This window comes from Haliaeetus albicilla, chromosome 17, assembly GCF_947461875.1.
Source record: "Haliaeetus albicilla chromosome 17, bHalAlb1.1, whole genome shotgun sequence".
NCBI classification, from domain to species: Eukaryota; Metazoa; Chordata; class Aves; order Accipitriformes; family Accipitridae; genus Haliaeetus; species Haliaeetus albicilla.
The window spans coordinates 16,678,009-16,702,342 of NC_091499.1; the positions used below are offsets into that span (position 1 = coordinate 16,678,009).

Sequence of the window (24,334 nt, forward strand, 5' to 3'; positions counted from 1 at the left end):
AAAGATAACTGGGAAGACAGACAAGGACGTGAAGTGTCTCCTAGAAAACCCTTCCTCAATTTTAAGGTAATTCTAGAGAACAGCTACTAAGGGCTGGTTAACACCATCCATGAGCACGGAAGGAAAATTATCCCACCTAGGTCATCCAAGATTTCACACTTTCTTCTAAGGAATTCTGTGCCCCAGGAGTCGAGCATTTTTCTCTTTTGTTGGCAGGAGCAATCTCGACTCTTACAATGGTTTTAGAGCTCACACTGCAGCAAGCCATTCCTAATGCCATTTTGAGGAACAACACAGTCTATGAAAGGATAGTCTATGGAAGTTTCAGAAAGACAACGAAGGCAAAACAAAGGCTGGAGGAACTGCTGCTTACTTTAAGATTAGCACAGAAGACCATTCAGCTTGTGTATTTTGTGAATTATGGAGGGTAGTATGAAAAGCCTGAAACAGCTCAGATAAGGAATAGGTGTATGTATGAAGACTTAGGACAGTTACACGTTCACAATAAACATGAACACATAAAAAGATACAATTTTTCATGTAATGTATCAATCAAAACTGGAAGCAGTCAGTTGCCTTACTTCATCATTACCAGGTTCGAACACTTCCCAGAAAAATCTGACACTTGTCAGTCTTGAAGACAGCACGCAGAGTACTGTTCCCATAACTGATGCGGTAAAAAACTGTCATGCTACAAAGTGCAACATTTTTGTTGTTCTGATACCCAAACCTTCCAGCTGGACCAAGAAAGTAGGGGACTGGGATTTCTGCTGTCACAAAACCAGCCCAGAAATAGTCTCCTGTAGTTTTCTGATAAATATTCCACCCTTATTTTCAGTTTCTTTATATCAAAGCAGAAGAAAAAGAATGTGCTTGGTATTGATAGACAATATAAATACATTCATGAAACCAAACTTGTTAAAAAATGGATAAAAAGGGAAGCTGGTACACAAACAGGAAAGCAGAAAAGCACAATAAAGTACATGGAGGTAGAAGTTCATAGGAGTCAGGGGACTACAAATACTTCCTAAATTATAATCTGAATATGCATAGTCACATGAAACAGAAGAGAGATTAATCAATCTCTCTGGTAGTCTACTATACTACAAATCAATTTATCCAGCCTTTTCAAACAAGACCTCCTAGATTTAAATCAAGTTTTCTCTACAATCAATTTCTTTGAATGACTAAAACCAACACGTTTGCAAACTTTCAAAGAGTTATACGTTTTAAGATATTCTGGAATCAACTGCACCTTTGCATATGCCAAGTACTTTCTTTACTTCAGTACTGATACACAAGCACTGACAGTGTATTAAACACTATATGGACTCTGGGGGAAAAAACACCACTAGAGCTAACTCAGGGTGAAGTTAGTATCCTCATTTATTATTCCACTGCAGCAACAACAACAAAAAAACCAAAACAAACTCAAAAACTGAAGAAAACTTAAGAAAGAAGATAAATACACAGGAGAAAGATGGGGAGAGTTGTTACATTCTCTTCCCCACTCTTCCTCTTCACAAGCACAGCATAACTTGTGCAGGTTACTAGGGCACACAGTCACCCAACCATGGCCTTCACGTGCCAAATTGGGGTACTTGGAGACAAAGGAAGCAACAAAAGCAAAATATTATTTGATCAGATCATGTATTTCTGAAAGTGCCCTGCAACTGGTGACAGCATCTCTCACCATCCTCCCTTTGCTTTCAAAAGCGACTCCGATTCAAGCCACAAGCACTCTGAGCATTTGATGATTTACCGCAGTAAACAAACACTTGCTTGTTTTGCCAGACTGCAGTACACTGAAGAGCAGGAACAATCATGTCTCTGCCCAAGACCAGAGGTCTGACCAGCAAGTAAAGGCTCCTTTCTACTATGTGCAAACCCAGTTTATTTTGGGAGAGGTGAAGACAATGATTTCATCTCTCAATTCTTACTTTAACTAGGGTACTAGCCTCCACGAACAGCTATACCCCACTGAGAATTTCCTGGTCTGCACATAACATTCAGCAATCATACTTCACAATATCATCATACTGGAAATTACAGGAAAGAAAATATTTATCTACACTGACTCTGAGCACACTTGCAACTGCCCCACTGCCAGGGGATCTGAAAGGAGTAGTTTCTTCACAACTGTTTTCTGTGCAAACATCAAAACAAGACAGTGTACAGAAGTCCAGCTATAACACTTTTTACCTCCACCATGATTCAAAACTTAGCTGGATGGAAGAGGCTTATTACATAATAATATGAAAACATTATGGCCGTTTCAAGAACAAAGTTCTGGGGTGGTTTTTTTTAAGAGAGATAACAGGAAAAGAAGCTTTTAGCCTATTACAAACTATTTTCAGTTACGGATCTTGATTCAATCTTTTCATATCTCTTTTATATTATCTTCTTCATCAAGCATGAGGACTAAGACTACTGGAAAACTGTCAGAAGCTTCTAAGTTCAAGAGCTAGAAATTCAAGGCTAGAATAACTGGCGTAAACACTGTGAGTAGACAGATTCTTGAGAAATAAAAGTGCAGTAACTATGCAAATACCAGCAAAGTGGCTTGCTAATATCCATCCATGGAAGCAGACAGACTTGCATAATTCAGGCATAACTATACAATAGCTGCAAGAGATTCACAAAAGAATGCAAGCAACTCTAACTGGAAAAAACAACAATCTTGACCAGTACCCTATAAAGCACCTTGGCACCCTTAATGATCAAGACAAATATACTGAGTATAAACATGCTTTTCTTACCTCATAAGGCAATTTATCAAAATATCCGTTAGTCGGCCATTCCCTGAGGGTAACAACGCTGAACTGCTTATTAAGGGTGTCCATTCCACAGCCATATTTTTCTTCATCCTCATCTTCATCAATATCATTCATATCAATCATCGAAGCCTTAAGCGAAAGCACAGGTCTCTCCTTCACACCATGTAGTACTACTGCATCCAATTCAGTGTAATAGTCCAGAAGAGAGCTGTTCACTTCTAGTCGGATTAAGTTTGTGGGAAAGTTTATCTGTTTGATACAAGGTGTGAATTGCCGAGCCTGAGGACCATTCACCTTTGTAGGTGCCTCAGACCAAAGGATTTCCCATCTGTGAAAGAAAAATTGCACACACAGACAGTATACAGATAAGTCAAAGTTACTAAAGCAATTCCTGAACACAGTAAGAGCGCTTCTCTGTCAGAAGTATTTAACAAATGAGAAACATGGTTGAAAAGACAAGGAAAATTGTTTTCCCTAGATTTCATAAATATCCTAAGGATTAATTTAACAGGGCACACTAATTCATGACCTTAGCATATTTTCTCTGCATTGCTAACGAACAAAACAAGCTGTGTACTCATAGTCAGGCACTTGTGTTAGAGTACTGTTACACACATGCAAGTTGTTCTAACAACTCACAGGTAAGGCAATCATAACAAATGGATTAGATGTCTTCACAACAATAGTGTGTTAGTGTAAGTATGCAGGGAATAGTCTTGCCATGTAACCTAAATAAATATACAGTCAGCTCACCTCTTATTTCCCACAGAAGGTTTTCACAAAAAAATGAAAAAGAAAAAAACCCCACAGCTCAGACTCTTTAGCATCAAACCTGTTCAAATTGCAGCATTGCAAATTATTTAAAAAAAAAAATATCTAAACTTTACTTTATCTGTCTAGGCAAGCAAATTATTGCTTTTAAAAGTAATCCACTGTCAAATTACCAAAGAAAATACAATCTTCCAAGTCATTTTTGAAAGGGTCCTTTGCAAAAAACATTAGAATTTCCAAACCGCTAAACTAAAAAGTTTTCTCCTCTTTGGTCCAGTGACAGAAGGAGGTTCAAGGCACGCACAGAATTTCCATACATACACCCTTACTTTTACACACACCCCTCAAATCTCCTCCAGTAAATGACAGCAAAACCTGCTGCCAATTGAGCAATCTGCAGAATCAAGTCTTATATTTTTTAGGTCTTCAGTGCTCCCTGACTTACCAAAAGGCCTGAAAACAGAACATGCTCTTTATATCTGCATGGGTCCTCATCCAGTGAATGGATTTTAGAGGTCCTTCAGTCACTGATGTCCATCTTTTTCCTCCCTCAAGTCTAGTTAATTCCTTAAAGAAGGATGCCTCCAGCAGCCACTGCTGCTACTCCCTTTGACAGTTTGCTTACATTCATCTCTGTACCCTGTGTGCATAACCCAGACACTTCCACATCTACTCCATCTGTTTCCGATCACCCTAGTCCCAGCTTCAAGGATTTCTGAGGCTACTTGTCCTGTCACACGGGTCTTAGAAATGCTATATCTGCTCCCTAGTACCTCAGCATCTTGGCTTTCCCTATCAGATACCACTATTCTGAACTTACAAGTATTGCTCAACACTGACAGGTACTGCAGAACACAAAGGGGAAAAATATTAATTAAAAAAAATAAAAATCAAACGTTTTATTTTCCAGAACCAAATGCTTAAACTTTGTTCGTCATGACAGAAAGTAAAAAATATATAAGGACTTTCATTAAAACATAGCACACAGTATAAATAAGGCTTAGAAGCTTGGTATTTGCTACTATTTCAAGGGTAGGAAAATTAATCCACATCGGCTGAAACTTCCATTTCACAATGGACATTTTCAGGTATGCACAGGTAAATTTTCCTATCCTACATCACGCCAGTCTCCACAAATACCTTACAGCTGAACGGGAGGCCTGCAGAAGTCTTCTGTCAAAGGAAAAAAAAAAAGTCATGAACTAAAACCAAACACGCAGGACTGGTGAATGTATGGCACATCAGAAAGTACCAACATAGGAGGGCAGACAACTCTGCTCTACGGTTAACAGGTTTTGTTAAGAGACACTTACTACTAAGAGAAGATTTCATTCATTTAGGAAATGAATGTCGACTCATGGCAAAGAGTAAGAGATGTAGTCCCACTGTCACACCCTCTCATATAGGTCGATTCCCTAAGCAAATACTTAATGTTGGCAATGCACATGACCTTTCTTGAACACATCCAGATCACCATCTGACATTTTGCTTAGACACTTTGATATACCCACTCAAACTATCCTTAGGGAAACTCAAGGCTATTTTTTCACTAATTTAGCACACACTGGACCATCAACTTTTAACAGAACGTGTCTCAGTTATTGACTGCTCCTTTGGTGCCCTGGAGAGAGGATTATCCAGCAGTAGCAGAGCTCTGGAAAAAAACAATGCATCTGGAGGTCTAGGTTCATCAAACTGCAGAGCAATAACCTCCTTCAGCAAGCAGTGTCTCTAGTTTCCAGTCTTTGTAATAAACTAGAGAAAAGGAAGGACATGTAGCATGACTTCACAGTCTTGGTATGTAATGTGGAATTTCGCAAGTGCTGATGAACGAGACCACTGGTGAATGTCTCCCACTGTCCTTACCATACTGTTTTCATCAACAGCCCACTAATATAACTTTAAAGGAGTTAGCTATTGGTTTAACTGGAAAACCTCAAGTCTGTCAGGTTGATTTGATGTTCTTCTCTGCCTTGGTGGCACCGCACACAAGAACAGGCCATAGCAATTGCTCTGAGTCAGGGTTGGCAAACTCTTCCTGAGTGTAGGCGTACTCTTAATACACCCATTACTACTATTGGAAGCAGTCTCTTAATCTAGGATCAGCACTTTGACACTTACGGGCCACATGTAATCTGAATGGGAGTGAAGACTCCACAGTTGGAAATGGACCAAAAAAGTCTAAATTTCCAAGAGGCTTCAGTAAGAACTGCATTTCTTCTGCTCTGGAGCATTTTTTTTGTTATGGTCATCCATTTCAAAATCCATCAGAAGAAAGGCATTTTGACAGTCAGTCCTGGTTTGAGAGTGTGTACCAAAATCAGCTTCCCCAATAAGGTTGTCTGCATTTGTTCCAAGCTTAAGATGTTTGATAAACTACTTAACCCAAAACAAAGAGAAACTGAATCCCAACAAATACCTGTAAAGAAGTTGAAGGAATTTTCCTCCCCCTGTCTCCCCTTTGAGTTAATTAGGTAGCTCTCAAAAAATCAAGCAGAATCAAATGACTGAAGGTAGGACATTTTCTGTCCTCAGGTCTTGCAGATAATACAGTAACAGCTGATCAAAGATGTTGTAATGAGAGTGCTTTGATAAGAAGGTTTCACCAGCAATGTGCTAGAAAGCCTCAATCTTTACACTGCCATGCAAAGCCTGAATGAGAGGCAGTAACACCCGTATTCATTCTCCAGTGATTGAAGAAAATGAGGACTTTAAGTGAAGTTGTTCCATTCAGCTTTAATGGACTCAGTTTTTCCATTAGATTTCTCTCTATCTCACAAAGATAGCCAGGAACTCGTTCTGCTAAAATTTCTGATCCTAAAGACTCCATACACTTATGTGGTAAAAAAAAAAAAAAAAAAATTCCCATGCTCCCTCCCTCACCATGAAGGAAAATACAGTCTAGTGATTTTTAGGCTGAGAAACATACTTGCAAGGTTTGTGTCAAATGAGAGCACATATTTAATGCTTAATTTTTTGTTGACCTAATGTTGTTGGAAAGCTTTTTAATGGTTAAGGTAACACCTGAGTAGACCTGGTTACTTCTGAAGAAAATATATAACAATAAAGATTCTTTGGAAAAGTGGCTCCTAGGAAAAGTAATCAGATTTCTCTCCGGCAAGACAAGATTAAATTTTGCCTGCAATCTGCTGAGATTTCTTGCACTGTAAAATTGAGATTGGTGTAGAAAGTGAATAAAGCACTATGTGCAATTCAAGCACAAAAAATAAATGTCCTGTCCCAAGAAACTTATAGCTGTGTTAAAAGCCAAAAGAAGGGAACGTTTCAGATAGACCAACAAGGAGAACATAAGGAAACTCAGAGACTAATATGACCACACCTTTGTTGAAATTACAACTTCTGCAACAATTATAATCATGATATGTGATTATAATACATCCCATTTGCTCTTATCCAAGCAAGTACTCTGTAAATAATCTGTAGGCTACCTGCAAGTAAATGTTTCCTGCCTCTTAACATGCCAGGGATGCTCCAGCACACTAGGTTCAACACAACCTGGACAGTGCACCCCTGACCACAGCTGTCAGTTCATAAATATAAAAGGAAGATATGAGAACAATTTTAGAACCATTCAGATAAAGGTGATAAGCAGAGTTCACAGCAGTCTAATTACTTATGGGGGAACATGCAGCAGATGTTCACTTCCACTTTGGGAGTTGAATTCTGAAATACCAGAGTGAGCAGACAGGACTCCAAGAATGCTCAGGGCATTTACAATAGAAAAAGATATTGGAAATAACTGCTCTGTCCACGTGAGCTTTTTTTTAATGGGTTTCTCAAAAATGACAGTGTCCCATGAACCCAGAATTCATTCTTCTATGACAGTCATCTGGACAAGAAAAAGCTGTTTCCCTGATGATGTCAAAATAAGTTATAAGTAAGGACACAAGTGGCTAGAACTTAAGTTGCGTGTTACACATAGGTGAGATACAGCCCTGAAGGTCCCTTATCACACTCGAATGTGTTGATGGTATCAGCAGTGTTTTGGGTGCCTTCAGCTGAGAATCACAGGGAACAAAAGGGAGAACGAAAGAACCATCTGAATGCCACTCTCTACAAGCAAGAGAGGATATTTTATATTCAGTACACTGCCTTTCTAGTTTGAATCCCTTTATCAGAAGGGAGCATTTTTTTTTCATCAAACACTTTGGTCCCTATCCTGGGTGCCAGCAAACAAAGCTGCAACATTGAATTAGCACTGTATGGCGTAAATACAATGAACTTCCTAATGGAAGGGAGCCTTTTACTTTGTCCATCTTTCTTAACCTGCTCCTCTGGTTGCAGCAGCTTCTGCCTCTACAGGCTTCAAGACCTTCAGAAACAGAAAGGAACCTCACATGCAACAAACACAGCTAAGCTAGGAAATATTGAGCCAAACTGTTAATCTACAAATCAAACTCAGAATTTTGCTCAAAAGAGCATCTAGCAAAATTCTAAATGACATGAAAGAAATGAAATTAAATAGAAGTAAATAGCAGGAACACACAAGGCAGAATGGAACTGCTCCTAGCCAGTCAAATGATCATGGTATCTCACCTGTGAGAAACAACCTAATCGGTGTTACACTTTATCAGTGGAAAACAAGAAAAAAAAATAATCATAAAACAATCTCCAATCTACTCCAGAAGCAATCATCGCACAGCAGTAAGGACATATGCTATGAAACATCACCCCAAGCACTGCCATACATCCCAGACTAGTTAGGAATCTCTGGTTTTGAGCTTTTATAAAAGCACATGAATATGTGGTGTCACTATAACGTACATGAGATAAGAGAAACTGTCAAATTAAGTTAAAAAAAGACCCCGACAGAAGAACAGGGACCAACTTTTTCTTTTATATTCCAAATTTAAAAAGCAAAGTTATTTTTGTAAAAGGAAGAAGTTGGAAAACTTCTGAAAAAACTATTTCTGACTTGAAAGCTCCCATTTAAACATACACAAACTCTTCTGTGACAGCAGCTAACTATTAGGAGTATCGAAATGTTTCAAAAGGGATGACACCGAAGAAGCCATTAGGGAATCGCCAAGAGTAAGCCTTCCGGGTAAATAAGGAGGAAAGAGACAAGAAAGAAAACATTTTCCTCATCACAGAAGCTAGCTATATCTTATCCATCAACCCAATACACTACGAGAAACAAAGAAAATTCTCTTGGTTGGGTTCAGCCGCGCCGCTATCAGGTGCGGTGTCCCCATCACGTCCGTGCGGAGCTCTGCCTCTTCCACTGGCCGAAGAGGGACTCGTCGCTGTCCCCAAACCCTGCGTACACAGAACGTGCACCACAGTGCAAAATCTCAAGGCTACACTAGTGTAAGCACAACACAATACAAAAAAGGGAGGGATTTCTTCACCACATAAAAAACTGAGACTATGCTACAATATTCCCTGAATCCCAGATTATTAATTTTCAGCTGGACTTTCTGCACTCAGATAATTCATGTAACAAATTTGTACATGGATGCTAGCAAATGTTAGTATAGTTTAAGAAATTCTCACTAGTAAAGGTGTGAGTGGCACTAATGAAAAGCACAAAAGGTCTCCATGTGTAAAGACAGTAGTTTCTCTGACACTTAGGATTTTTAAAAACTGTTTTATGCGCAGGAGAGTGATGTAATTTCTTCTGTGTTTAAAGTAGCAAAAGATATGAAAGGACAGAGAATCCTCAAATTGCTGGAAGCTGGTTAAACCATAATGAAAAAACTTCAAATTAACTGTCATGTTTTAAACATTTGAGCTATTTAGGAACAATTACATTACATTCTGAAAAATAAATGCTTATTCCCATTCCATGAAGACCTGATCCCACCTCTAAAAAGATTCTGAATAAAGCTGATCTGAGACAGTGTCCTACAAAGCTGTAACTGATAGCAGTATTCAATCCACCAGCAACAGAGCAACATGACTAAAGACCTTTTTCTGAAAACCTGCATAAGTCTTTCTTCCATGCAACGGAAGCATAAAGTGAGCAACAGAGCAACACATTGGCCAACTATGTGGACTATTGCCATTTTTCTACAAGAATATATAAAGTGCTCTTGAGCAAGGACTGCAGTACACCAAGTCCTTACAGAGCCTCTTGTAGGTTAGAAGCTTTTGCACACACCAAAGTCTTGGATGAGCTGATGTTTTAAATACTAAACAAAGAGAAAAAAAGATTACTCAGCTGGACTAGTATAATCCACTACACATAACATTTAAACAAGTCTCAGCAGACTTTTTCCTCTCAACAGTTTTGACTCCACCATTACTTTGGCCTTCTTTTTATATCAAAGTAAGAACTGGTGAAAAGGAACCTTTCTAATGACCTACCCTTTCTACACTGGTGTTCAGAAAGAAACAGATCCAGAGTCTGCAGATAAAACAATGCAGCACTTTAAGGTTTTTAGGTAATAAGGTGATTTAAAATTGAGTATCAAAACAGTCAGAACAGGAGAACAAGGTTCTAGGTGCCTTTCAAGTAACTAGGACATGGCCTTTTTTAACAGAAGAAAATAGTATGGCAGTTCAAGTCCAAAACATCAGTTAAACACTGAGATTACCAGCAGCATTCCACCTTTGAAAAAATAATTCTTAGTTGACATCTCAGACAATTTTTGGACATGAAAACAAGGGACCAATAACTGAAGCAGAAAAGAGACCGTGTTCTTGCAACTCTTCATACTCCCCTCATAAAGGTGAGCAAATGAACAGAGAAAAAATACTGCATACCTCATGTAGAGAAAGCGTTCCTTCATCTTGCCTTCAAGACACGATGCATAATACATGTTTGTCTCTTTCAGAAGAAAGGAGGAGACAAACCAAATGTGCAGCTCTGAACAGACAAGTCCTGCTGAGGAAAGGTAAGCCAAAAGAAAAAAAGAAAAAAAAAAGTCCCTCTAACACTTCTCTAGCATAGAGATTGGGAAGTACTGAAGATGCAGCACTGACAACTAGTTCTGAGGCTCCCTAAGACAATCTTCTTCTAACCAAAAATGCTGTTAACCTAGGTAGGCAGAACAGAAGACACTCTCCTGCCTACACATCAAAAGCAGGGTCCTACAGAAACTTCATCCTTTCTTATGAAGAAGGGAAAGTCTGAGCTCTCACTCTGACCACACCCCAAGAGAAGTCATAAAGCACATCCCAGTAAATTTTATACTAGCCTTTTCACTTCCATCTTTTTTTATCTCTCTGAACAATTTTCTCTTTTTTTAGTGCACCTTACTAAATAGGTCCTTCAGTTAACATTTCTAGAGCTTTCCCTCAACACTTCTTGGTCTTTACACAAAACTAAAGTGTATTGTTTAAGAACCAAAACCTAAACTTATACCGCCAAAGTGTGCATTTTAAAGGAATACAGTATTTGTTGGCATATCATTTTCTACAGGATACATTTTGTTAAGTCTTTCTTCTGTCGGTTCTCCTTTCCTTTATGAGTTTGGTATAATTTCATCTCTTTTTGATGTATACGGAATACTTTGATTGCATATACCAATAGCTTTTCCCAATTTTTTCCCCATTATGTGCTTTTACCTGTTCCCTTTCTCCTTCCATTTCTATTTCCTCACCTCCTCACTAAGAGCTCCACACCTCATACACAGTGGTTTTTTTACTATCTTACCATTCCCCAGGTCCTCATCTTCCTGCCCCCCCCAACTGGAATTTCATCAGGAGTTCCTACTATAAGGAAAACCAACAGGATCAAATCTGCTTCTTTTAGCCTATGAAGCGTGTGTAAAAATGAAGCGCGGCTCACACCCTTTGATCAGACCAAAAATAAAGATCAGACAAATGGCATCATCTTTTGTCCGACTGTTCTGTGCTTCTGGTTTTGGCCTCATTTCCATATGAATAGTTATAGAGCCTGATTGTACTATACATAGAGCCTAAAGCATGCAGAGAGAAAAAGGAGTTTATGGCTACTTGAAGCAGGATGACACAGCAACCATGAATCCTCAGCCTTTTCTACACAATTTTCTCTTCTTATTGGAGAAAGAGAAGAACTCCAAACTGCCGTTTCAAAAGTGATTTTTGTACATATATAGTAATTATTGCTCATAAAAATTCCAACACAAAAGCTACCATTACACAAATCAAATCTGATATTAGGATCTGCATTAATTCCTACAAAAAAAAAAATCCACAGCTCTGAAGTTGCTATAAGAACATGTCACCACAGTTTTAAAAACACGCAGAAATAAAGAAAATGTTAGTGGGTCAGATACAAAGCAGAGAAATACTAGGAAGCAAAGTTCGCTAAACCACATTATTTGTAGCATTTAACATCTTACAGGAAAGCATAAAGGAGAAGAAAAAAAAATTACCTTACTTCAGCCGGTGGATTTTGTGAGTAAGGATTTGCAGAGCATGCCAAAATCCTGACCACAGCTCCCGGATGATATGTTTCCAGAATGTGCACTGCAGTGGGATAAACTGGTTCCTCATAAGCAAGTTCTACATAGTCCTGGCTACAGAAGGTGGGTGGCGTCCTCGTGAAGGGCAGCCGAGCACTAGGGCAGCGATCCCACCAGGTCCCGTAAGTTCGAAAGACGGCTGTCTGAGTAAAGTCACCAGAACTAGGGTACACATTTGGAATACCTGCTAGGTTCCACATGGTATAGGACATGCTGTTTTCACTACCATAGTGAGAGCTGAAATCCAGCACTTCTTTGGCATACTGAACTATTTCAACGTTGATAGGTAAGGCTCGGGTGTTTGATTCAATAGCCCTCCGGCTGTTCATTTCTCCTCTCGTCGCTGTCCTAGCTCGGCGCCGAAGGCACATATAGTAAAACATGCTCAGAACTGTTAACATGGGAAACACTGGTGACATCTATGTATGACTTAGGAAGATGAGAAAGGTCAGGAGTCCTTCGTAAGGTGCACTAACTGCTTGTGGTGTTTTGGAAAAGAGCTGATGAAACAGAATGAATAAACACAGTGAGCAGACAAAACATTCTTAGAAAGCAAACTGTACTCTTTCAAATATCCTCTTAAACAAAGTACCGCTACTAAAATATTAATAAACTACTACATTTTATTTTAAGACAATTATTTAGTTGGAGGCTACTAAGTGTGGCTTCCCATTTACTGTGTTTAAAAAAAGAGAAGACTATGAAGAAACATTAGCCAAAACTAGCCCTTGTGCAACAAAAAAGACTAATGGTTAAATTAAGCATTATTTATTTTCAGGGATTTATTAAGAGAAGAAAATCTTGCACTGACTTAGGGAAATGAAATCAAGTATGAAATGAAATCTGTCCCTTGCAGTAAACAACTGTAGAAGAGTATCTGAAGGTACAGCTAAAATAGCAGTAGAATTTTGAAATACTTGAACTAAAACTGACTCTTAAACAAAGTACTCAGGTGCCTAGTCAGGCTGCAGCAGTATACAGCTCAACAAAACCTAAGTTACTTCACTGCTTCTATTTTGCAGTAAGACTGCTCCCAGACCCAAATTAGTTCATTTAAAGCTAGCTCAAGAATATATATATTATAATCTGGAGAGTAAACACACCCTTCAAAGACAGCTCATACAGAAAGTTGGACAGCTACTCCAGCAAACTGTTTCCTCTAATTTGTTTCCCTAATTTGTGAATGGTTCTAAAAGTGAAAAGAGTAAACTTTGGGCAGTTAATCTAAACCAAAAACTTAACCCACGTTTCCTATATCAGAGCACTAGTGTGAAATAGACTCACAAAAATATCATCTTTACCCTTTGTAGTTGTCCATGACAGCATTCACCAATGATAGAAGGGTCACCAGCCTCCTGAAGGATGCTCAGAATTCATTAATGACATCATCTTCCTTTAAGCCAAGCAACAAAGTAAGTTTTCAAGAGAGTCCTGGCATCAGAAGCAGAAGTCTCCATAGAAAGCATTTTACTTCTGATAAGAGAAAATATTTTCATTTATGTAACAATTCAGATAAACACAAAATGTACCAGATCTGTGTACTGCCAGGCCACCTAAAAAAATCAACACAAAACATACTAATAGTTAAGGATACTGATGTGTTTTACACAGCCTACACCAAATCACAAGTAAAACAAACAGGTTTAACACTTAGAAAGAGCCAAATTAAAGGTAAACCTCTTTACTAAAATTGTCTATTTACAATGGTGAAGAAATACTGATAGCTGAATGTTGTCTTCAGGACACAGAAGGGCTGTATCATATTCTCTACTAATAAAGATCCTCTTACATATGCTTGTCCCATATTTAGCAGCCGCTCCATACCTGCGTGATATAAACTGTTAGATTTACCAACACACAACGAAATGCAAGATGTATTCTCCGATTTCCGCTAGCAGTACACAACACACTTGGGCAGTAACACAGCACTCCAGAATTCACATCCTCCAGTACCACAAACTGTTTCTCACAAGCTGGCTTTCCGATTAACTTGTTCATCAGCTTCACTAGGGAAGAATAAGGAGTAAAGCCCATAACCTGTTAGAGGCCAAAACAGGGATGACTATGCATGTCTCAAAATACAATAAATGTTTCTTCAACAGCCTGTACTGGAGTTGCCAGATAGTTTATCACAGGATACGTACTGTGGTAATCACTGAACCAACAGAAGTGACTCTTCCGCCGCAGAAGACGCATCAAAAAACAACTAACGTAATGCCTCATATTGCCTGGCAGACAAACCACATATTTAATGCTTGCAATCGGTACAAGTGAGACCATACTTAATAGAGTTTTTGGAAGCATAAGGTTAAAGTAGGGTAAATAATTAGACAAATGGCGATGAATCAAAGTGACTTTTGCATGCCTCTACATAAATCCACTGTGCGTGTTTCTTGGGTAAATTGCTTCTTTCCCATACTCACAAAACGCACAGAGATGTACAAACAGCTCTTGAACGTTGCCAACAAGAAGGCGCTTGTGGTAACAGATAAGGACAGGCTGCACTATTTGACCCTCTTACTCGTGACAGCAAGAAAGTTTACCAATGAAGTGTTCACTTCTCACTTTCTTCCTCTTCTATTATTAGCTTTTTGTTTAGTTCCTGTCCTTCATTCAGTTTCACATGTTGACATAGCTGTCAACAACATGAATTACTCCTGACATTCAGTGCAGAAGGGAATGCATAAGACAATATGCTGGATCCACTTCAAGCTCTCCTGGAATGCCAAAACCCAACAATGTCACATTTCCCCCAAACATCCTGTTCAACCACCTTTTAGAAAAAGCACTGGGAAAAAAGCAGCACAAACCCCCATCTTCCCTCCTTAAAAAAAAAACACCCAAAAACCAACCAAACAAAAAATCCACAACTCCAAACTGAAAATTGTTATTTTATCTTTTCAGTGAGGAGCTGCCGTAAGATGTAAGTGAAGATTACAAATACATTCTCCTTCGGGATTTTTCCCTCTTAAAAGTAAATATCTATTTACATAATATGCCAACAGACATTAAACTTCAACAAACTTACTGCTGTCAAGCCCTGCAATCATGTGTAGGTAGACAAGCACATACACCAGCTTCTAACTCAAAATTTCACTGACTAGCATGGTTTGAAGGCTGCTCCACGGCAATTACGGCTTTACAGAGCTCAATTTCAAGAATCATTCAGCCTGGGGTACTTCAAGATCAGGTACGAATCACTTCTCTCACATACACATCCTACACAACTTCATGTCAGCACTGCAAACCCCAGGCTTCCTCTGGCCACGTCCCGGAGCTCTTACAGCACCGTTGTCAAACCCAGCTGTGCTCCCTATCAGCTTGCCAGAGAGAAGCATAACCGCCGGCTGGCTCAGAGCTGTACGTCAACTAGCTGCCCAGTTTAAGTCACATCTAACGGAGCAGATAACTTGAAATCATGCTGCAGATTCTCCATTAGCAGAACGATTAATTTGGGTCATTCCCCCTCTACCAACTTGATGATTTTCATAAAACCTGTAAAAATTTGATATCTTTGACACTGACGCCACATTGTCAATTTTGGCTGACGTTGGCCAACTGGCTCAAAAGTAAGTAGGAAGAAACAGGGAAGAGCATACAGCTTTCATAAAAATGTGTTAGTCTAAACAATACAAGTGAAGGTAAATTACTTCTAAAGAGTTAAAAGCAACACAGGATTCAGTAGTTTCTAACATGTAAGAGGAAAGAGAAAACTATTATAAAAGAAGGATAAACAAGCATCAGGACTACAATACAAATAGGAACTCTTCTTTTGGCATTATAAAAGAAGCATTAAGAATTGTGCAGAGTTAAAAGACCAATGAAAAATTGCTCAGGAGGTTGAAGGATAATAAGCTAGTGAAAGAATTACATTAAATACAGATCAGTAGGGCCGGATGATATAGAGAGATTTCTTCAGCAATCACCACAGGTCAAGCCGATTTCCAATTAAAGGGATTTAACTTTGGAAAAAAAAAAAAAAAAAAAGATAAAAATGCAGACTCAGGCCTATGCAAAGCATCAAGATAAACAGCTCTGGAGCAAAGCAGTTCATGTACATGCAAAGTTTATGTGGAAAACTGCCCCCGTCCCCCAAACTGCTTGATTACTTTTAAGAGATCTGCATTTTGGCCTACGCAACTATACCTTCCAATCTCTGGCAGCATCTTTGGCCTGTTGTATATTGTTCATTTTCTTTCGTACAAGTATAGTTATGCTAAACTGAAGCTTAATAAAGGTTTCTTTTAAATATATCTTATTATCCTCCTCCCAAGCAGCAGCCTTCTACTTCTTTCATTTGGTTTCTTTCATGTCATAATTTTTTTTTGTCAAGATACCATTAAATGGACTGAAATGGCGCTATTAAATACCAGGCCCTTCAGCAGGCACCACAGACTAGCAGAGAGAGCGTTAAGGGTTTGGTTAGAAACAAAAAGCAACACACTATGAAGGTACAGCGAGGTCGTGAGGTGCTGTCCCACGCCTACGTGCCCATTTTGCACCTCCAGACCGGATCCCGTCCTCGGCCTCTCTCGGGGCTGCCTGAGCTCTGCGCTCCCGTCCCCTGCCCCACGCAGACCCGTCCCTCTCTGCTCCAGGGCCGCCGCTCCAGCCGGCACTGCTGGGGAGCCAGGCGAGCCCCGGGGCTCGTCCAGCCCGACGCCAGCCGTTCTTGCAAGCGTACTTTTCAGCCCGTTCATCTCCCCGAACCAAGTGGCTGCCTGTTGACATGAAGTCAGCGCTGGCTCAGGGGGGCTGTCAGACTGCAAGAGCCCCAGGTCGGACCAGCTCAAAGGGCCATGGAAATGTTACCTCCAGTGTTACAAGACAGACAGGATTCCAGAGGGCCAGCTCGGACTAGGCCTGGAATAAACCCTTCCTAGGAGAGACAGATGCTACCTCCTTTCAAAATTTGTTAGAGCCCATCATATTATTTACAATCTCTCCCATTCAGATCATTATTTAACTGACAACTATTCCAATTATATGGGCAAATTCCCTTTTCCATTACGATTAACCTTTCTTCCTGTCATGCTATACAAACAGAAGGCCTTCTAAGACTGTAATTCACTATCTCCTTCTTTCAAACACAACAAACCTTGATAAAGGAAAAGGTCTTATGGTTTCTGTACAGATTTCATGGGAACAGGCACTAATTAAACTAAACCATTCAAAAGCACTACATCCCTTCAGTCTATTTTGCCTCTTTTTACAGGGAGTTTATGTACACAAATCTATTTTCCAGCTCCAAGAAACCCATCCCGCTAATGATTATTGTACCTATTCATTTTAGTTGTTTTTGCAAATGCAGCTCCCCAGTATTCACAATTTCATCCCATGAGAGCAGAAACAAGACATAATTACGTAGTTATCCACCAACCAGACTGCTGAGAAAAGGTGGCAAATACACAGAAAAATACTGGGGATTTGGAGGGGCTGCAAAGTGAAGGATGTGTGTAAAAACATAACGACGGATCTTAGACACAGAAAAAAACCAAAAGATGGCATATTTCATCCCTGAGCTGTCCCTGGCAACGCACGTGTTAGACAAGAGTTCGTACTATTTCAAGAGAGCAAATGCTGTACGTAGAAGTCATGTCTACACCAGGTTTGATTTTTAAAGCCAGAGAGGTAATAACTCCTCTTTACACCAGCTTCGCTAATCTCACACTTGGGAGTACTGTGCAGAGTTTTCTTTCATTTGACTATAAAAGAAACGCAACATTGACAAATTACAAAGAACGTATAAATGGCAAAAACAATAGATTATATTATCTCTGAAGAAAGATTAATGCAATTTAATACATGTGTCTTAGATAAAAGATGGTAAACGGGAAATCTCTTAATTATCTTTGCACATTAATGCACTGAGGGAATACTGGGTCCTTACATTGCAGGCTAAAACGGAGTATTTTTACCACAGGTTAGCATCTCTCACTGTTAATTACCTAGGATTACACCAACATCTACACTCAACTTGTTGAAACTGGAAGCTGATATTAATTAAAAATTAATAAGCTCTTACAGCATACTTTAAACTTGGGCCCCGCTTGCTATGTTTCTTCCTGTGATGTGTGCTGGCACTAAAGACACAGCCATTTTACACATTTGCAACTTATAAATTTACAGTCTGAAAAAAACCGGAACGTTATGACAATTCTACGTATTTAGATCTTGCTTGCATTGCCATCGTGGACATCAAAACGTGCAAAATCCAGCAACTTCAGATTACTTCACTGGTCGCCCGTTCCTTCCCGCTAGGACCAGAACTCACTGCGTGGTTTAGCATCGCCGTGTAACGGGGACAAACACTCCTTGGGCACCCACCACATGCTGGAAGCGACCACCCTGCCTGCCGGAGGTTGTCTTGACACGCAACAGAAACTGTTTCTCGATGCGGGTAAATCATCGGGTAGCCCCTTTTTAAAAAAGACTCATTCTGCACAAAGCCTGAAGACACCGGCGTTACCCCACCTCACCTCGGCCAACCGCCCTTCAGCGGTGGCGGCACCCTCCTCCTCGGGCCGAAACAAGACGAGAGGAAGGCGCGTCCCCGTTCAACGCTACTTTGGATGAGCGACCCGAGAGCATTCGCGGTGCCCTCTCCCCTCGGCAGTGCCCCACCACCTCTCCGGGCAGTCCCGTCCTGCTCCCCGCCCGCGGCTGTCAGGCCACGCCGTGCCCCCCGCCCGCACGGACGGACGCCCAACAGCAGCGCCCCGAGCACCTGCCCGCCCAACAAACGCACAAACGCCCACCGCTCGTTAAGGCCCTGCCCCGCCTCTCCTCTGTGGGGACCGGGCAGCGGGGTGACGGGGTGTAACTGCTGTCACTATCGCACCGGGGAGCGCGCAGCCCTTCGCCCCGGGGCGGACCCCGGCGCCCCCCGAGCGGGCCGGGCTCTGCCCGCGCAGGCCCCTGCCCCGACCCGCCCGCAGCCCTGCCCTGCTCCCGGGGCCGTTCCCCCCCGCCGCGCCCCCCCCCCCAATCATCCCGCCCCGGGCACCCGCGCTCTGTGCCGACGGGGACCTTCCCCGGGCCGGGGTCTCGCCGGGGCCCACGGGCACCGCCGGGGCACCCCCACGCCGCGGCAGGCGGGACGGCCCGGTGCCGCCACTGCCCTCCGGGCGCCCTCACCGACGCGCGGGCAGCTGCCCGGCCCCGGCCCCGGCCCCGCCGACCACCGCCGGGGCGCCGGCCCTGCGGCCCGCTCCCCTCCTCCGCCGGCCGGGAGCCCGCGCACACCGGCACCCGCCACGCCGGGCTGTCTCCCGGACGGGCTGACGGGGCCGGGGCTGGGGGGGGGGCGGCGCGGAGGAGGAGGAGGAGGAGGAGGAGGAGGAAGGCGCCCGGCACCTGCCGCCCTCACCGAGGCGACCCCCTCCCCGAGGCCGCGTCCCGGGGGGAGGGGCCCCCGGTAGGCAGCGCGGCTCCCCCGCCCGCCCCTCCCTCCCCTCCCCCGCCCGAGCGGAGCCGCCACCCTACCCCGTCCGGAGGGCGGAGCAGCTCGGGCCGCGCGCCGCCGCCGCCGCCCCGCCACGCCACGCCACGCCACGGGCCGCCGGAAGCCCCGCACGGCGGCGGGGGCGGGGCGACGGAGGAAGAGGCGCGGCGGCGGGCCGCCGCGGGGGCGGGGCGGCGGGCCGCGCGTGCCCGCGCCTCGGGGCGGGGCGGCCGTTGCCGGCGGCGCGCGCTGCGGGCCCTGAGGAGAGGAGCCCTCGGCCCGGCCCGGCCCGTCGGCTCTGCCTCTCTTTCAGTCGCAAACTCAAGCGAAGAGGCGGTGGAGGGTCATTGTTTGGCTACCGCGTGTGACTCGAGCCCGCCCCGCCCCGGGGAGTGCCGGTTCACGGCTGCAGCCGCGGAAGGCCGCGGTGGGGCGGGCGCCGTGAGCCTCCCCCGGGTAGCCCGCCTGCCCGTGGCAAGCCCCGGCCTGGTTTCTCCCGAAGATTCGTGGCAGGCGGCTCGTAGGTCTCGCCCTAGCCCCAGCCCACCCGCGTCATGCTTTCAACGTGGTGCCTCGAGTCCCCGGCGTGTCGTAAGGGCAGCCCTGATTTTAATTGATCCTAATGAGTACTTGCTCCAGCGAGTTGAAGTGGCTCTTGGCTCCCTCGCTGGCATACTGCGAAGGAAGCGTCGTGTTCTGCTTCCATAGCCTTCGACTTGGTACGCATGCCCAAGCATTTGTGCCTTCTCTCTCAACTGCCGCTTCCGATCTAAGCCCCTGTGATGATCACCAAAGTTGCTGTCAGCCCGTCTGCTCTCCTCGGGCCGTGGGCCGTGTGGGAGGCTACCTGGGACCGTTCAGTCATGGTAGAAAACAGCAAAGCTGACTTTGACTAGGTGGTCAAAAAATAATTCTAAAAAGCCAGAAAAGCTTCAAAATTCTTGATATCTAAGGTACTTTCTGTATAATGCTTAAATTCTATACGTTTGTAGCAAATTCCAAATGCAGAAATCTATAAATTTAGGATAGACCGCTTCTCTGTTCCTAACCACAGTGGCAGACAGGCCACTGCACAGCCCTGCTTTCTGCAAGCAGACATGCCAGGGTGCCCAGTTCATAGGCGATTCATATACCTGCATGCACATACAGAAATACACATACATGCATTTTTTTATATGCATAAGATGCCACTGTACCATTTTAAAATAATGATTTAAGCCCCAACTTTTAAGGCACTGCTCCTATCTATGGAGGAGGAAGGTAGGCTTTTCATGTTCCAGTGCCAGTGCTGTAGCATGCCTTTCTGCATCATTCAGCCTCACTTCTACAATCAGGTGCTAGCTGCCAAGCGCTTATAAAGGTGTTTTCAATAACCACCTTCCCAGGCAGTGGCCGCCTCAAAATTTGAATTTGTAATTAAAAAAAAAAAAAATAAAAAAAGAAAATAAGACTATGAATAAGTTTGGTGAGTCAGAAAATAGGTTAGGCATGAAGCTGAATTTTTGTGTTTTATTTTCTTTATGTTATTGTTCTCATTTTAGGTTTTGTGCGTATCGTGCTATGCTCTCTTTCCAAATGAAATTAAGAGAAAGGGAACACTTGGAAGGCACAATTTACCTAACCCATTTAAGACCTCTACTTTAGCATTAAATGTATCACCTAAGAACAGGAACCTAGAGGTTTCTGTCTATTTGCTATAAAGAAAAAGCAGGAAACTATTTGAGATAGCTGTACAGATGTCTACGTTTGGCCAAATCATTCCTATCCTGTGTTTATTTTAAGACTGTATTGAGATTGAGTTTCTGCATCAGTGCAGAAGATAGACAGGTATGAAAGTTTTTCTCTCAGTCCACTCATCTGCTAGCTCACAGAGGCTGGAATTACCACAGATTCATCTTACTTAGATTTAGCTTTGTGAAAGTTATGTCTCTGATCTAGTCTGCTAGGCTTATTCTATAATCCATGGGGAGACATGGATACCTCCCATTCACTCCTATGACAGGTGCCGAAGACGCACAGAAGATAGCGCCATTTGGAGGTACACCTCTCTCCACTTAGCACAGACCATCCCCAAGCTTTCAGACAGCAAATAGGATGTGCTGTGTATGGACACATCCTTACCAAGCTAGACAAATTACAGAACCAACTTCATCGTTATTCACAGAGGTTGTCCAACAGCAGGTAGCATTTTAAAACTGCAGAGAGACTAGTATTTATTCAAGGGGAGAGAGGACATTGGGTGGCAGTGTCCTTTTTGTCTAGGCTGCTGTCTCGCATTCAAGCTATATGCATTCAAGATGTGCTCCAAATTACTGTCAAATTGTCATTCCGCAGCCTTTGTAAAAATCAATTGATGATCTGTTTTTATTCAACAGTTATCCACATCTGGAGCTGATGGATAATTTCCAGTGAGCTGTGCCACATAAACACTTTATACATATTTCTATATACACATCAGCAGTAAAACTAGGCATAAAATATGTTCCAGAAATGGTCCTCCGTGTTGAAAGGAAATACACTGGTAGAACAGTACAGGAAGCCTTCAGTTTGTAAAATAACAGTGAGACTTATCTTCTGTGTGCTAATCAAACTTTGTAATTGCCAAATTCATGTCTTAACAGCATCCTGCTCCTCATTCAGCTTTTGCTCGTTATGGTAAGCGGTCCTATGGCTTGCTCATTAGGGGTAAATCTTACTGAAGTCAGTAGGGATACTGTTATTTCAAAATTAGGTGTAAAGAATAGAAAAGCCATGTAACTGGCATGGTTAAATGTGATTAAGTTATGTCTGTGTCTATACCAAAGGCACATAAGGGAATGATATGGCTAGTGACATTTCAATTACCTTTGACTCCCAAGATGTGTGGCTGGGTCTTGGATCCACGGCCAGGTATTTTAACTCACTTGTCACCACAAGGCACCATTGTGATGACTGATAAAAATGTCCAGAGGGAAACTTTCCATAGGAGGAGGTAAAGATGCCACCACATCAGCTATTGTGTCTGGTGGTTGGAGCTCCAAGGCTCTTTTACGTTCTGCACCCCCAGAAGATGTCCAGATCCACTCTTCCAGGCAAGGTGGTCGTTGAAAAAGCACATGTAGCAAAGGGATTTTTTAGTGAGAACAAAATCTGCTGATTAACCAATGAAGCTTGCCTGAGCCTTGGGTAAAGAGTTAGGAGACAGCTCCACCTGAAAACACAGTAACACTTTAGTTAAGTTTGCAAAAAAAGAGAGGCCTGTCTTGCTATTTCTAACATACTGGTTGAGAAAACATTTTGTAAATAAACAAATCATGCAAAAAACTACCTGGCTTGTAAGTCATCAGTTCCTGCTCCCAGCAGGAAACTGATCTGAATTTTGTTATCACTTTGTAAAGCTTTGTATTTTAAAGTGTTAAACTGAACCCAAAAAATAATGAAATCATTTTAATCAGTGAGTTATTTTTAATACAACAAACTTAGCCAAGTGTTAACTGCAAAGCAGCACTGAGTGCATACGCATAACACCGTTGCCATTGGTGTGAGTTGTTCTCTCTGGCTTCCTCTGCATCCCAGGATATTAACCCAGCACGGGAAACACCTCACTGCCTCTTGGGCCAGCATTACTGCTTTTTGATATGTGAAATTACATATATTCTTTGAAGTGGAAGCGAAAGTATACTAAGTCAATGAGACTCGTCACTGAGTAAATTTAAACATGTTTGTAGGTATTTCCGTGAGCCAGGCCTAACAAGTCATTGGTTTCTGTGTCAGCTTGAACTCTGTTTTTTCCAGAGGAAATTTTTTATTCCCTGTGGGGCTTTTTTGACATGTAACAATATTTTGCATAGCATCCTCTCTCTGCTATGCTCTATGAAAACACCATATTGCATAGTTAATCATATTTGCTGCATTTTACCTTTATTTTCCTATATTTTTATTAAAAGATAAAGAGAAGAAAGTGCCACAGTACAAGTATCTGCTAAAATTTTATACACAATTAAACTACTGCAGTGTTTTGTCTGTGTTTCTGCTGCTTGGCACTGGTTCTCAGGAGATCACACAATTTAGACTATAGACTCACTGGGGCAAGGGCAATGTCTTGCTATGGCTCCTGTGAAGTACCTAGTATACGTTATCAAATTATATAACAATAGCGGTTTCAGCATTTGAGTGGCTAAGCACTGCCCTTACTGTGGAAGCACTCTGCATGATATGTAATTAAGCTTTAAGAAAAAAGCATAAAGAATGAGAAAATCCTAATTTATCAAAATACAGTGTTACCTGGACATATCGTGGTTAAAAATCTTTCCTCTTTCCTTTTTGTCTTTCTGCAAAAATATGAGCAATAATCCTAAAGCCTGGAAGGGATGTGCTGACTGAAGTCTTCGTGAGGTTTTTAATGAGGATTAGGGAATCTGAGATAGTAAAATCTACTGTACACAGGGAGGTTGTTGTGCAAGAATCTTCAGACAAGTTTTAAATCAGAATCCTTTGTCAGCAGCAATAGGATCCAGTAAGGATAATATGCTAATTTTAACCAGCAATAGGCTTCATATAGGGATCTAGAGAGACAGAGGTAGGTACAATCTTATTAAGCTTTTGTGTTGACACTGCACAGCTTGTTACTGCATTCAGTTGAAATTTAAGAGTGGGAATGTAAAACCTGTATAACATTTTAGCAAGATATACAGTAACATTGAAACCTGAATAACAATTGAAAGAGTAAGTAGGAAATTCCCTTAGCCCTTGGGCTACCGCCATTTTTCTATTCCAGCAGACAAGTAAATGCTCTAGGTGTCTATGCCATAAAAACTTTCCCAGAGGCAATTCTGGCAAAGCACCAACTTTCTTCAAACCAGACCCGTTGCTTTAACCTTCTGAATGTCAGATTTCTAAAGCTAAGTGCTTCTGGTGCACTGTCGGCTGCTTCTAGTCTCTAGGCTTTC

At 42.1% G+C, this 24,334-nt stretch overlaps 1 protein-coding gene across 3 annotated transcripts in view; it reads right to left on the reverse strand.

Annotated features, from left to right (window-relative positions):
• FBXL4 (F-box and leucine rich repeat protein 4) overlaps positions 1–19,566 on the reverse strand; it is a 70,699-nt gene extending 51,133 nt beyond the window's left edge. For 2 of the 3 annotated variants that reach the window (XM_069804913.1, XM_069804916.1), the window contains exons 1-4: positions 18,796–18,920; positions 13,264–18,611; positions 11,873–12,462; positions 2,760–3,105 (exon numbers count right to left, since the gene is read on the reverse strand). In XM_069804913.1, coding sequence (XP_069661014.1) covers positions 2,760–3,105; positions 11,873–12,381 — 855 coding nt within the window. In that variant the 5' untranslated portion in view covers positions 12,382–12,462; positions 13,264–18,611; positions 18,796–18,920. Of the gene's footprint in view, positions 1–2,759; positions 3,106–11,872; positions 12,463–13,263; positions 18,612–18,795; positions 18,921–19,447 lie in introns of those variants that run through there. The other variant, XM_069804915.1, reaches the window with a different exon arrangement.
• Between the last annotated feature and the right edge of the window lie 4,768 nt (positions 19,567–24,334).